General features: G+C 37.0%; 1 protein-coding gene across 8 annotated transcripts in view; it reads right to left on the minus strand.

Moving 5' to 3' along the window:
* Positions 1–16,019, minus strand: part of ALK (ALK receptor tyrosine kinase) — a 309,718-nt gene that overhangs the window by 95,202 nt on the left and 198,497 nt on the right. For all 8 annotated transcript variants that reach the window (XR_013949459.1, XM_080587582.1, XM_080587583.1 and 5 more), the window contains exon 5: positions 8,157–8,284. Coding sequence is in view for 7 of the 8 variants with exons in the window: in XM_080587582.1 (XP_080443708.1) it covers positions 8,157–8,284 (128 nt within the window). In the remaining variant the exon portion in view is untranslated. The remainder of the gene's footprint in view (positions 1–8,156; positions 8,285–16,019) is intronic.

Raw genomic sequence — 16,019 nt, forward strand, 5'->3', positions numbered from 1 at the left:
CCTCTCTTTCCCCAACTTCCTCCATGACTTCAAAGCAAAAGAATGACAACACACAGGTTTAATGATCTGATGTACAGCTACAGGTTGTGAGTTTCCAAATACAGCATAAAGAAGTCTGCTTTATTGAAGGGGAATATACTCCTTTTCAGAAAACTTTGGCCCCACATTACTGATTCTTAATTTTTTCAAGAAGAAATTGACGCATCTGGTTTTGTCAGCTGGCATTTCTAGTTATGTATTATGAAATTGACTCAGAATTACAAGGTTGGGGTTTTGGTTTTAGTTGTTCTATCGCAGAGTGCCTACTTTACAGTATCCATCACTGCTGACACTAATGTGCCACATCTCTCTCACACTAGATACAGCACAAAACTACCAAGCAATGTCTGTGGCATTGGTTCAGCAATTGGTTTGCTAAGAAAGCCAGTTGAAATAATCTGCGCAGAAATTGAACAGCAGTAGAAAGCAAGCAGGACTCCTTGAGGCAGAAGGAAAGTTTTGTACGAGAAAAGGGAAGGGCCAGACAGGCAGGTTAGTAATGAGATGTCTTAGACAGAGAAAACAAGCTCAACTCAAATACTTCAGAAAATAAGACCCAAAATGTAGAAGTGCCCCAGAACACTTTACTGTAGTAAAGAAAGAGGAGTTATCCTGTTCTTTAATCCTCTATGCATTGCACCACTACAATGCAGTAGTATCTCATTGGTGGGTTTGATATCTATGAGTCATGCCAGAAAAGGGGACCAACTTCCACCTAAACACATTTGTCTTCTCATTTGATTATTTTAAATGTTAATTGATCATTTCTTTTGTATTTCATCAATTTTCACAGTTCACTGAATCTCCCTCATTCTCACTTGGTTTCTTTCCCTGTGCTGCCTTGTAACAGATTATCCATCAAGTTAGTTCGGTCTGATTGCCTATCTGATTAACTTTGATTGTTCTAATTAATTAATTGGATCGTTTATTTTAATCACTTTCTAACAGGTCAAACTTCTTAATCATTTCCACCATCTAGACCACTTCTTCCTGCCTGATATCCTGCCATTTGTTTTCAGTGTTACTGGTCACCATCTTTCTTCACCTCTCTCTCTCTCGCTTATTCTTTTGCTCACTCAGTCCAACTCCTTTTTGCTTGATCATCTCCCTCTTCTGTTCTGACTTCCTAAGCTTCCCCACTGCCTTTCACCTCTTCTCAAAAACTACTCTTTTGTTCATTGACATGAATCAAGTTGCATAGTGAGGTCTTAACATATTTAAACATCAGCCTTGGTCAAATCACAACCTTTCCTACAGCTAGCAGAAAATTTCATGGTTCTGTACAAAACAAAACTCTAAGTAAACCTGTCCTTAACTTTGTTTTAGTAAAATCAGGGTTCTGCATGCCCTCTGTTATAGGCTGGCAGTCTTTTGAAAATGCAGGATTTTATTACAGAAAGAGAAAGGGAGAAATAGACTGGTATCTACTTACACAATGGATTGGCTTGCATAAATCTTTGAATGTGGAGTAACACTGGTTTAAAATCATTGGGTCATCCATAAATTATCATTGTCCTCCCTATTTCTCAGGTGAGTACAATGAATTCTATGATTGTTTCAATAAATCCAAACAATTAAAACATCACAAGAACTAAGTGGCAGCAATTAATAGTAATAAAAATAAGTTCAATTTGGGGAAAGCAGATTACAGAGTTCATTTTCCTTCACTGAATCAATGACTCCCCTGTTGAAATAAGCCTTAATTAAGGGAGAAGGTCAGGATAAAAATCATATACAGCATTATAAAGATAACATATCGGCCACTTCTTCTAGGTGTTAAAAAGTACTTAGTACCCACTACTGCCAACATTTGCAGGAGGAACTGAGGGATTTGCAGCGTCTCCCAAGCAGTTTCCAGTACCTCTTAAGAGCAGGCCCTTCCGTTTTGATATTTAAAGACTTGAGTTTTACAAGTTGAGATTTCTCATTTTTGTTTCTTAACCCAAATCACCTAACCTTTTAAATTAGAAGAACCTGTCCACTTTGGTTAAGACAGTAACTCTGTATAAGAAACATTCACATTCAGTCTTTCTGGGGCAGATTCCGGTCTTTTGACCTTCTATATGAGTGCATCAATTTTAAAAAACAGTTTTATGAGCATTATTACACCATTTAAAGGACTTCTTTATACCTCCTTCCTCATATCTCATATATATATATATATATAATCAGATGATTATTGAGTAAAACAACAAAACACTAGGTCTCATTCACCAACATACTGGCATGGCAGACTTATGAAAATCAAATCCGTTAGACATTCAGGTTCATCTCTCCCTTCTTTGGTGAGTAAACTGATGTTTTAAATACATTAAATCATTTAACATAACCATCACTGTCTAAATTTGGCTCTGCAATAAGCAAGTGCTTGCAGTCAGCAACGGAAATGCATAAGCACTAATTCATTACTGTTAAAAGCTCTACAATTAATAGAATTACTGTGCCTTTTTTAGAAGCAATATTAAGACTAGAAATGCTTATTTTTTTATTCCTAGATACTATAACTTAATTTTTAAAAGATGAAAAGGAAAAATGAAAACAAAGATATGTTCCATTACAAGCGTATTAAATTTATTTTACTTAAATGGGCACAAACCACAAGTGAAATAATTTTCACTTTGGAATTGCCTTCAAATGATTTAACTTCACTACAGCCACCACACACTCATATTTAAAGCACTTTTTCTCCAACGTGAGTTCCCTAAAGGATTAAAACACTTCTAGGCTAGAGGTGGTTTTTGGTACACAGCCTGAGGTCAGAATAATCAGTCTTGCCTCATAGGGAGAAGAGGTGAATGGTGAAGAAGGTGGTGAAGAATGCATTTGAAGGCAAATATTCTTAAAATAATATAGCTCTTCCAAATGCCTAATTAGTGACATTAGATCCAAAGGAAAACAAGCTCACTGAAACTTTATAAATAGCATAGGCCACTCCAAGGAAAATGCAGCCAATCTGCCTATTTTTTTTTCTTTTTTAAATGAAGGATACTCGGGACATAATCCAAACATATGGAATAATTCTCATTGACTTCAATTTACTCTGGATCTATCCTCCGGCTTGTTAAGTTCCTTAACTGTGGCATTAATGCCAAAGGCAATTCTCCAGCTTCCTTTACAAAAAATTGATCTGGCCCTCCCAAGTATGTATTATGGTAAATGTTGGTCCTGAACCTCAAATAGAGACAATTACTACTGAAATTAAAGACTACCTTTTTTAATGTCTGTTTTTCAGTTCTATAACAATAGCACAATAGACTGTGCTCATTGTTCTGTTCACTGGTCTTCCTGAAATATCTGAGAAGTGCGGGATCTCCAGACCAAATAAAATGACATATTTGTCATTGAAGGTACATCTTCTTTCCTCTGTCCCATAATTACAGCTAAGCAAATATTTCATTAAAAAATATTTACATTTTAGTTGCTTCATAAATCTTCTGCAAACATCTTACTCAAACGAAACTTATTTAAAAGCTATACAAAAAATACAAATTGATTATTAACACCTTAGCTATAGGTGTGCCATGACATGGGGACATGGTTTAGTAACGGGACTCAGTAGTGAGGTTAATGGTTGGATTTCATGATCTTGAAGGTCTTCTCCAACCTAAACGATTCTATGATATTATTTTAGTTCTTGGTTTAGAAGAGGTTAACTTTTCTATGTGGTTTTCCAGTAGGAAGCATCAAGAACTTATTTTGAAAAGGTGTTCACTGGTATCTCCTTAAGTTAACTACAACTTCCTGTTAGCAAATTCATTTAAAAGACAAAATACAGAAAGCAAGCATATGTGGGAAAATGACACATATTCAGGTTTTGTCTAAATACACAAATACATCATTTTAGTAATGATTCAGATATATAACTAATCCTGCTTGAAGAAAATCCTTATTGATTTCCTACAGTTGATTAATAAATCTGTTGCTAGACTATTTATCAAAAGGAATCATGAAAAAAATCTATCTGGCAATTGCTCATAGTTCTTCATGTATTTTTCAAGCCTGTATTCCTTACTCTTCCCTCACTATCTCTTTTCCCAGTAAAATCACCTCTAGGTCTTCAAAACCTGCCCTTTATTGAGAAGTCCTTTGCTTTGGATCCAGGCTTTTACTTTTCGTATAACCTTAACTTCAACTTTCAGAAATTTGCATGCATATTACAACCACAAGATCATTACAGAACTATCTACTTACTAGCTCTGAAGGCATGAAGTGTATTTCTATGTACTTTTAGTATCTCCTGAAAAAGCTATTGCTGAATGGACAGTAGCATTAACTTAAGAAATCAACAACATATATTCTCTCCCTGCTTCAAAATAAATATATTTTTAATGTTGCCTATTAAGCTTGAAAACTTGAAAGCTAAGTGCTTCCTCTTAGGGTGAGCATCTGAAATAACTGTTTTTAACAGCCTCAGAGCATCATTAAACCTTTAACACATTTTAGAAGCATTTGACCTCCATGCCTTTTACATAAAAAGTTACTTAGAATTGGTAAATCAAACAATGTCTTGTCATTTACTTGTGCTTACTATTAGGTACTTTAATTAAGACTTTTGGAAGTAAGTTAGCAAACTAATTAATTTACAACTGCAATAAAATTGTAAGAAACCCATTAAATATCATTAATAAGTCAATACATACTTAGGAAATTAACTCTATTTTTATTACTAAAAATTACTATCGACTATCAAATGCCACAGTACCAATTACTTGTAGAAGGGAAAAAAATTTAACTGACATTAAATTAGTATATTACTTCTCTACAATTTGTATTTTTTTATACTTGATTAAATATTAAGTTGTAAGAAATATAATTAGACAATCAATAGTTCAGGTTTTACATACTGACAAACACAATCTGCTTCACATTTAAGATGGCAACTTAAAATCAATTGGATGTAGAACTATAGGAAACGCTACCTGTTAACTGGCCTGATCCCAAACCTGCAGAAGTACAAGCAGCTTTTAGGAGCTTTATAATCAGAATCTAACTCCATGCCTCAGGAAAACTTTCTGTAAGCAAAAGCATTTAAAAACTTGAATCCATTTAAGATGCTAAAAAGCCCTTCATGAATTAAAGGTAGAGAGGTTGACAGAGTACATGAGAAGAATGGTGGTGATGAACTATAGCAATGGTAAGAGATGTACCAAATACACTTATGGCTCATCCTGAGCATTAAACAAACAAACGAAAACCCTCAAATTGCAAATATTTTCATTTTTCCTATCAACCTAACCTGATCAAGAATAATTATATGATGGGACTTGGGGAATGTGAAAATATTGAAGGAACAAATCACTTTGACTTTCTAATACGTTGAATGAAAAAGAAAGGGAATGTGGAGCACAATGACACTGACAGAGTTGTATTTCTCATCAACAAATTTTGGTTAGATGGGATTTCAATCTTGAATTTTTAAATTCAGAATTATAGAAAACTTCAGAATGTTATCAGCACATTATTTTTATTTTATTTTTTAAAATTCCCAATAGGCTGTTATTTTTGCATTTTATATGCAAGAATCCAATTTTTTCCATGATTAAAGAACTCACAAAATGGAATTCCCAACGTTCAAAAGCAAATCCCAGTCCCAAACCTCTACTTTTGTCACACCTCTAGTAACATCTAATTTAGATTCAAACCTATATTCAACTATAGAAATGGTAGACCAATTTCCTAAGATTTTCTATGCCCCTTAATTTGTTTTTAAATTGCACATATTGTGTATAAAAGGCTTAGAAAAGTCAGGCTGAAGGGCTGTTATTGTTTCCTGGATGTTTCTTTTCCAAATGCACCTATGTTTTGGACTCTTCAGTGATATTAAGGTATCCAACTACCTAAACTGCATAGAGGCTTCTATCAGCTGCAGAAAAATTAATTCTAAATGAATCTTTTCTTATTGCTTTCTGTATTTCCTCCAAGCCTAAGGTGACACCTTGGCTGCTCATCACTACTTCCTTTCTAGTAAAATGGGCCCAGTCTTCACCTGTGTGCAGGAGGCATAGTAGTTTCAAGTAACTGAAAAATGAACATACGGATTTCTTCTCTGGTTGTATTATTCATATAACCTGTATTGTAAACAGAATAGAAGAGTAACCAATTGCTAAAATCTGTAGACAAAATAGGACATTTGTTCCTTCTTATGCTCACAATGTATTTTAATAGCCTCAGCAACCAACTTCTGTCATCTTCAGAACAGTACCTTTTCCTGTGGAGAAGGGCTTGGGTTTACTGGTGAATGAAAAACTGAATATGAGCTGGCAGTGCACGCTTGCAGCCCAAGAAATCAACCATATCCTGGGCTGCATCAGAAGTAGTGTAGCTAGCAGGTCAAAGGAGGTGATTCTCCCCCTCTAGTGAGACCCTACCTGGAGTAGGGCATTCAGCTCTGGGACCCACAGCATAAGAAATACACGGACCTGTTATAGCACGTCCAGAGGAGGGCCACAGAGATGATCAGAGGGGTGGAGCACTTCTCCTGTGAAGACAGACTGAGATAGTCGGGGTTACTTAGCCTAGAGAAGAGAAGGCTCCAGGGAGATCCCATAGAGGTCTTCTGAAATTTAAAGGGGGCCTACAGGAAAGATGAGGAGAGACTCTTTATCAGGGAATGTAGTGAAAGAACAAGGGGTAACAGTTTTAAACTAAAAAAGGGTAGGTTTAGATTAGATACTAGGAAGAAATTCATTATGAGGTGGTGAGGCACTGGACCAGGTTGTCCAGAGAAGTCTCCAGAGCAATCTCAAAATTGCTCAAAATTTGATCTAGCAGAAGGTGTCCCTGCCTTCCACTAGAAGGGGGATCAGAACTAGATGATCTTTAAAATCCCTTCCAACCCACACCATTGTATGATTCTATGTTTTTATGTGTCCAGTATTGGTATTAGTTTCTATCAAACGTCTCACTAAAACAACATCAACTTTTCACTCAGCCAACAGTGCCTTTCCTTGTCACCGATGGCTCTCCTTCAGGCATTCCCAAGAGAGTTTATGTACTTTCATAGCAGCTGAACAATTCCTGCAGTTTGTTGCAACATACTCCCCAAACAATGTGGAATGAATGACTTATCTCCCATTTACTTCTTTGTTTTGCAGTGTTGAAATACTTTCTTTTCTTCCTTACAGATATACCAAGATGAGTTTTGTATGTCAGGAGAAGAGCAGATGCTTTCTGTCTGAATATGCCTTGCACTTTCAGCACAAGGTCAAGCTGTTCGCTGTTGGAGCCTAAAGATCTTCATCTTTATCTATGAACAGTGCAATAAACCCCTTAATACAACTGACCTCTGTGGAGAGTAATGTAAATAATGAAAACAACATATACTCTTTAACAGATTTCCCTATCCTAGTTAGGCTGAAAAGGAGGACATGCCACTCAGCAGTATTCTAAGTAAATGAAACTGAGAAAAGGTGTTAAGTGCTAGAAGTAATAATATTCACTGACAAGCCACCTGAAGATTTCAGTATGTTTCACAATTTCCATAAAGATGGTAGAACTAAAACACAGCTGCTTCTGACACAAAGCACTGAATTTACATACTTAAATTGATAATGAAGCTTATATTTAAAAAGGTAACTCCTGATAAGGTTGCCCATTACTAAAATTCCACACACTGTATCAAGCTATTAGGGGTAACTCCACAATAACTGCTTTGGAACATTTTCAAATAAATGTACGCTTTATAAAACCAACTTTACCATAGTTGTTCAAAAAAACAACTCTGAAATTGTTACAAGGAACATCCAAAGATGACTTGCAAGATATATGTTTCAGAACCATTCATCTGTTCTATTTTCTGCTGCAGAAAGTGAAGTTGTCAGGATATGCATCTGGTAAGCCAGGAAAAGTACTGATCTGTTTTTCCCCAAATTGAATTTTCCTAGAAATTCATTCCAAAAGGGGGAAAGAAAGATCTTGTTCCCTTCAAGAAGTTAAAAACTTCTAACGCAACATTTAAAAAATATATTCTCTGGAACAGAATAGTTAAAAAAACTATTTAAGTAACCTATCAAATGACAAACTTTAATTCTTTGAAGTTTCTTAGACAGAAATCATGCTCATCTCTAAAAAGTCATCAAAACAGTATGAGCTAGAAACAATAAAATATGGTACATTACCTGTACTGCAGTTCTTTATTGCAAATGAATCCACAGCCGCTATGCTCTTGTTCCCATGAGCAACATACTCCAGTGAGATCCGAAAAGGTTTCTCTAGATGTCCAACTCTCCTTTGAAGCAGTACCCATCTGCATTCATCATACAGAAAAGGGAAAGAACAAAGAAGAAGAATGATAAGAAAGGCTATTTTACGAGGACCGAAGCCTTCAGAGAAGCAGCTTTGCATATGGCTGGCCATACTGTACCTTGTTCTCTCCTCCTCCCCCCATCATCTCATGGTGCTCCATGGTCAGTGCCTTCCCCTCCTGTGGATTTTGCAAAAGCAAACTTCTAAGCACCAAGATTTCTACAGAGCTAAGATGTTGAAAACCCAAGTAAATAATGGCCTACTGCTCTCTTCTGTTGCACTTCTGTGCTCCTGGACTTCTCAGAGATGTCTGCCTGCTGTTTCAAAGAAGCTTAACTGTCTTTACAAAGCAAGCTGTGAAATCTGTAGCACACGTGTATATGCTCTCTAGATATCACTCCCCCTGCTCCTCACTGGCAAAGGCTGTTAGTCAGACTTGGGCAATAAGCCAGTCTCAAGGACTTGTGTAAAAAATGGTTATTTCCAACACTGTGTTGCTGGTTGAGGTAGCATGCTTTGCTTCTGATGTGGCTGGCTGGAATGTCTAGACATACAAGAAGCACTACAACTAAAATATGTCATTTTTCTTGCTGTTTTTTGTTTGTTTTGTTTTGTTTCATTTTGGCCTTAAAGACAAACAAACAGTTCTACCAAATAAATCAAGGAAATGGAATGGAGAAACAGTTCTGGAAACTAACATAACATACTGCAGGAGTGTTTCAACTTAGTCTGCTTGTTGCCACAAGTAAATGAGAACAGAAAATCTGTATGAGCTTAATGTACTTTCTGAGATGTCAGAAGACTTTAAGGGCTTGCCTTCTTTAATGTCCACCTTCTACCCTCTGGTTCTTATACGAACGACATACAACTATTAGAGCATGTCAAAAGGAGGGCTACAAAGAAGGTGAAGGGTCGAGAGGGCAAGACGTATGAGGAGCAGCTGAAGTCACTGGGTTTGTCCAGCCTAGAGGAGAGGAGACTGAGGGGAGACCACATCATGGCCTAGAAGGGGGAGCAGAGGGGAAGGTGCTGATCTCTTCTCTCTGGTGACCAGCAAGAGTACCCGAGGGAACAGCATGAAGCTGCATCAGGGGAGGTTCTGGCTGGATATTACGAAAAGGTTCTTCACTGCGCGGGTGGTTGAGCTCTGGAACAGGCTCCCCAGGGAAGTGGTCATGACAGCAAGCCTGCCAGACATCAAGAAGTGTTAGGACAATGCTCTCAGACATTTCATTTGATTTTTGGGTGGTCCTGTGTGGAGCCATGACTTGGAATTGATGTTCCTTGTGGGTCCCTTCCAACCCAGGATATTGTATTGTAATTTTATGTCCTTATTTTATTGTGACATCTGTTCACCCTAGAAGTTTTCATAGAATCATAGAATCACTATGGAATAAAGTAACTATGATAACGCTGTCTGGCCCATTTCATTTTTCATTACTGTGTACAGGCTGCCAATAAAAACACTCGATGGCACCATTTGTGAATGGATGCTTTCGGAGAGGCATGCGTTACTCCTGCAGCTGTACAGAGTCCATCACCCACTTCACTGGTCACGCACCATAAACATGACCAGAGATGAGAGATTGTCTGTAAACCCATTCAGTCACTACTAACCCACTTTTCTGTTTTCTCTACTACTACTATATACACAAACACACACACACAGAGAGAGAGAGAGAGAGAGAGAGAGAGATTTCTTTTTTAGCATATTGTACTTGAAGAAAAACAAGAAAATGGGTGTCTAATAAAACCTACTAGAAAATGCTCTTTACAGCTCCAGCTGCAGTTTTAAAGATGAGAACAAAAACTTACTGTGTTTCCTGAAGTTGCTTTCAAGCACCCAGTATCAAGTATTTTTGTGGAAGACTATTTCTGGTTAACATAATTGTTCATCATTGTTTCAATCTGAAAAACAGATTTTTCATTGCTCTTTTCCAATATCCTCTTGAAACTCAAATGTTTCCTTATCAAGTACGATCATCACCCACCATTGGTTTGTGACTGTGTGGGCTGTACACAAGAATGCATTTGACTTAAGGGACGGAGAAACCCACTGCAACATAGTTTTGAACAAAACAAACTACATAGTGTAGTATAACAACAAACCTCTTTCCCCAGAAGTATGCCAAAATTTGAATGTTATCAAGCTAAGACACACTTCCAAATGGGAATAACAATATATGTATGTACATGTGTGTGTTTCTCCCTGCCCTTCCCTCGCTGTGCCATTTGCACCAACCAACCAACAAACATCTGTGCTCGCTACAAGGGAGGATCCATCCCAAATCACTGACCCTATACCTCTAATATCTAGGAGATTTTTCTTTGTGCCGGAGGTAGACACACTGTTTATCTCAGCAGGATTATAGCAGTGTCACTACACTCTGTTCAATATGACACAGTTCCCATCAGGCAAGGAAGGTGCCAACAGGTATTTTAAAGACCTAAATAAAAGTCCTTAAGCAAGGACTGCTTAAAGACCCTGATGACAGCTAACAGTTCAACTCTCAACTCTGAAAACCAAACACTGGTTTTTTTTGTTTGGTTGGTTTTTGTATGTCTGTTTTTTGTGGTTTACTAGGTCTCTTTCTCCCTCCCTTTTCAGAAAGAACACTGAAACTAGACTTCTAAGTTTTATGCATCTTTTACAGTTACCTTCATTTTCCACATTTCATCTCTTGTATTTCAGGTTCCAGCTTCAGAAGATGATATTGTCATCCTCTCTCTCCTTTCTCATCCCCCTCACCCAAATGGATAACTCTGTTTTTTACTGAAATTAAATAAAATGAAGCACTGAAAGTGCTTCATTTTAAATGCCTAGCTTCTCTGTGCATTATTTCTTTTGATGTCATCTCAAGTTAGGTATATTACAAGGATCGAGGATATGAATTTCCATACAAACAGGGTAAAAAAGAAGATTTAGATTTAATTTTTGTTATGAACTACAGAAGCATCTGTATGTCACAAAAATTGTTTTCCTTAGTTTCAGAAGACTGATGGGTTTTAATTCCAAGTACGCAGTGGCTCTCAACAATGATTTCCATTTCTGTGTTACTGCTAACCCTCTGGATAAATGTGCCAAGAGTTTTAGGAATTGCTTTTCTGAGTTACTGGTGCAATAACTTCAGTTTGAAATTCTCGGGCTTCTCATAGTTTACCACAGAAACTTTATTAACTCCCAGAGCTGTTGCCAAGCAGGTATTTTATTTCACTGCAACTGCAAGATGGGAAAAGGCAGATTCACTCAAGTTCAGATTCACTACAAAATATATTCCTGTTTTGTGGAACAAATTCTTACAATAGGTTGTCTGAGATTCAAAGATTCATGTGAAATTAATTCCCAAGTATCATCCTGTTCTTCACAGACACAAAAATAAATGATCTGGAGATGACACTAACTGGTAGATTTATTAGGGAGACTAAAAATAGCTACCAGGTCAGTACAGAGACCCATGAGCAAATCAAGACTGGAGTCAGTTCTGCCATTGTTCTGTGGCAGAACAGGGACTCTGATCTCCAAATCTTTCCATACAACACCCTGTATTTAACAGAACCATACTCATTTGAAGATCCTTTAACAGAGGCGGTCTGGCAGTAGCAAGATCTACTGCAGCATAACTGATATGCATTAGATGTTAGTTAGTGGTAGCTTTATTGTGAGTGGCATATGTTATGAATCTAATTTTAGAAAGCATTTTAGCAAGGTGACAGAAAAGCTACTTCAGTGATCTGCTGAGATATTTGTGGCAATACCATGTGTGGAGTCTCTTCATCCTGATTTCATGTTTAACCAAACTGGTAGCTTTCTATAGTGAGATGATTGGCTTGGTGGGTGAGGAGAGCAGTAGACATTGCTTAATCTGACTTTAGTAAGGCTTCCGACACTGTCTCCCGTCACATCCTCATCAACAAACTGCTGGAACTATAATTTAGGTAAGCAGGCAGTGGAGCATCTGACGTATGAAGAGAGGCTGAGAAAATTGGGATTGGTTACCTTGGGGAAGAGAAGGCTCAGGGAGGATCATATCAATGTTTACATCTTGTGGAAGGGTGTAAGTAAGAACCAATCGGTCATATCTAATGAAAGGACAACAGGGAATGTGCATAGACTGAAATACAAGAAATCCCTTTTAAGAAAAAATTGCTTAATCTAAGGGTGATTTAACACTGGAAGAACTTGCCCAGAAAGACTATGGAGTCTCTATCCATACATTTTGTTCCTGACTATTCAAAACCTGACTGGATAAGGATCTGGGCAACCTCTTCTTGCTGACCTTGCATAGGGCAAGGAAGTTGGACTAGTAAATATCAGAGGTCCCTTCCAACCTCAACCATTCTGTGATTCTGTGAAACTTAGGTCCCAAAAGAAAATTACATCAGATAACAGATTGTTCCTGATATCCTCTGCATAACCTCCAAGCAGTGTACAGAGTGATGAATAAGACTGGTAAGCTGACAACTGCAAGGACAAATGCATCAGTTACTGTGCATATAGCTATAATCTCCACTCAGCCTTCAATAGCAAAATCTGTTTTTACCACATCAGCCACAATAGCTAGGATGATCTCTCTAGCAACTGCCACAATCAACAAGTAAAACCATGGCTTAACATCTTAATTCAATGTTTTATGCTGCAAAGCAACACACTATAACATTGTTTAGACACTGCTCCGAGTCTTGATTCAGCAGGCCAGACCCACTCAAAAGGACTTTCACTGAAGTTATGTTATGAAAGAAGCTGGCTCAGACATTTTGAATCTAGAATGTAAATAGATTTAGATTCAAACTTATAGCACCTTGGTCTTCAGTGACAGAATAGCTAAAATCATGGAACCAAGTATTTTCAGACTTCATACAAGTTCAGACCTGTATATGTTATCTAGAGATAATTTGTTGCTTAAAGAAAGCCTGCACTACATCCAGAATTTTTCTTACAAGGCTATATCATTCTTCCCCAAAACAGAAAATGCTGCTGACAGAAACTGATCACAGTACAAGGGCTGAATTTTCAAGTGACCACCTGTACACTCACTTACTCTCTGTAAAGTGAAGGTGTGCTAGAAACAGAGCCTTAGGACTTGCATAGCCCTGAAAGAGTTAGGTGGTCAGACTGTAATGGTGAAGCACTTCTTTCTGACCTAACCTTCCTCTTAGTGCTTCCTCTGGCCTCCCATCCATGATTCAGTTTGCTAGATACCAGGTGATGCTTCCCTGCCTCTATTTTACCTGCAGTTACCCAGTTTCAGAAGCATAATAGAGTTTTCATGGAAACTTCTAAGAGATATTTATAGTTTAGCTACTCTTTGATTGTGTAGTGTGCAGCTTCAGGAGGAACACATAACTGATTAACTCTAATCAATACACTAATGCATTAGATGCCATGTTGCACGCTCCTCTGGGTAATGCCAGCAATGATTAATTGCAAGTGCAAGTCAGGATGCTCTCTTAGAAGCAGTCAATTCATAAAAGAGATGTGCTAGAATTCTTAAGTAAAATCTCAAGAGAAAACATTTGCATCCTGCATTTGTCTGTCTTTGTGGATAAATGATTCTGATAGTTTTGAATTCAATTAATAACATAACTTGTTGAATTCCCTTTCATTCTGCTAAAGAGGTGTTTCAAAACACTTGATCGCAGCAAGCTTTAGGACTTCAGTCTTGATATCCCATACATTGCAACCATCTTAGTGATTATTCTCCAGACTTCCATCTACATATGCAAGATAGAATTCATTTCCATGCTGCCAGCCAGCTTGACACCTGTGTTACCACCTATGCCTTCACTGTGGGTTTGCCCTGGCTTCTAGCATAGGTTGTTTCACCTTAGGTATGACAGATTTCTCATAACCAAGCCGAGTTACAGTATGATTTATTTCTCCAAATCCATGCTCTCTCATCTAAAATACTCTTGTTGTTACAAACACTTATCATGGTATGCCTGAGAGGAAAATGCAATGTACCTGTACAATCTAGTCTATCCTTGGTAAAGGTTTCAGTGAACTTTGGGGAATTACAAAATAAAATGCCAATAATAGCATCTGCATCAGAGTATTTCACATCAAAATCCACCTGTGGCATGATAAAGGTAGTGAAAAAAATTGAAAGCCAATTTTTGAGAATGAAACCTTGGACAGGATTAAAAAGAAAAATTATCATTAGGAGTCCAAAAGAGAATTTTCCTTCTTTACTAGATGAATTGGTAAAAGAACATAACTTTCTCCATCCTACATACCATTGCATAATTACACAGGAGTTTATAACAGGTTCTAATCTTGCTTCCACGTTGCTCCATGCTTACTTGCCTGATAGCAATTAATGCATACTGCACAGACTAGACATTTTTAGGATACAGCAAACATAAAATTAAAAAATGCTTTCAGATGATGCAAACATAATTCCAAGAGACAGTAGAAGAAAAAAAAAAAAAAGAACCACAGAAGGCTTTTTTCACTGGTTCAACCAATACATTACACTGCCTTCTATTACTTTTAATTAACAATTTTAAATTATTTTCAGCTTACTGATCTTAAAATTACTTAAAAGACATCAGGGCCTTAATTTTATGGATGATAATATAGTCTTGAAAAGGATCTATTTTCTAAAATGGCAACAAATAAAGTTAGTGTATATTAATACATGACATTATTTAGCATTAAAGGAGATAGTTCTTGAACAATGCAGAAAGACTGCAATGCAAACTCTTCTGCTCACAGAGCATTCTACTTAAGAAGAGAAAGAGAAATAGTTTTCCTGTATTGATTTAATGCGAGTTGTCCTTCTATCTTTTTCTATGGCCTCTTGTGAAAGGAAGATGTAACTGTTGGTGATAGGTTAAATACAATTAAGACCTTTGTTCGTGTTATTGGATCAGACCTTTAACATCCCTGTGACTATTAGATTCTACCTGTTCCCAGAATGCTTCCCAGCCCTTCCTTCAAAATGCCTTTACAAGATGTATTCACAGATGTATTTTAATTGCCATTAAAAAAGATGGAATTAATTGTAATGATTTTCTTTTCTTTCACTGTCTAAGGAAAAAAAGCACGTGGGTTTTGATGCTTTTCTTTTAAGATAAAACTAATGACCTCCCTCCAAGAAAATAACTGTGTAATTCTTCTAGATCTGGATAACAGGTCAGACTCATGGTATAATTACCTTGCTTAGAACAGGAGACCCAGAAGATTTTGGCTCCAGACTGCAATAATACTGCCTCACTTGTACTGGGGAAGAAACTAACTTTACACGCCTTTTAGGACTGCACTGGTGGGCCCTTCTGTACAGCTACTCTTTTTGACAATTGTACAGTCTGAGGGATGTCATAATATGGCAGAAATTGCTGTAGTTTTCAACAAAACATGAGTAGCCCATACAGGATATCTTTAATTCATACTTATTCTTGGATAACATAGGAAGTTTGCAATTAAATCATTAGAGTTTCATTGTTATTTGGATTTCCTCCTATATTTAGAACATGCTACAAGACCACAATACACCTATTCTACAGAGGAAAATTTATCAATAGAAAACAAAAGCTATGAAAAAATATACTCTCCTGTTAACTTAATAGAGTTAAAATATTTAAGTTTTTGCTTTTCTGTGTATCTTGTAGAAAAGACTTGTTTTGAAGATTTTGCATTACTAACCCAGTTGAAGTAAATATCTTGCTCTGAAAAACATTTGAATGCTGCAATGAATTGAATCAGATAAGTAACTGTGAAGAACTGCAGCCGCACA

Source organism: Anser brachyrhynchus (assembly GCF_964034855.1).
Source record: "Anser brachyrhynchus genome assembly, chromosome: 3".
Lineage (NCBI taxonomy): Eukaryota > Metazoa > Chordata > Aves > Anseriformes > Anatidae > Anser > Anser brachyrhynchus.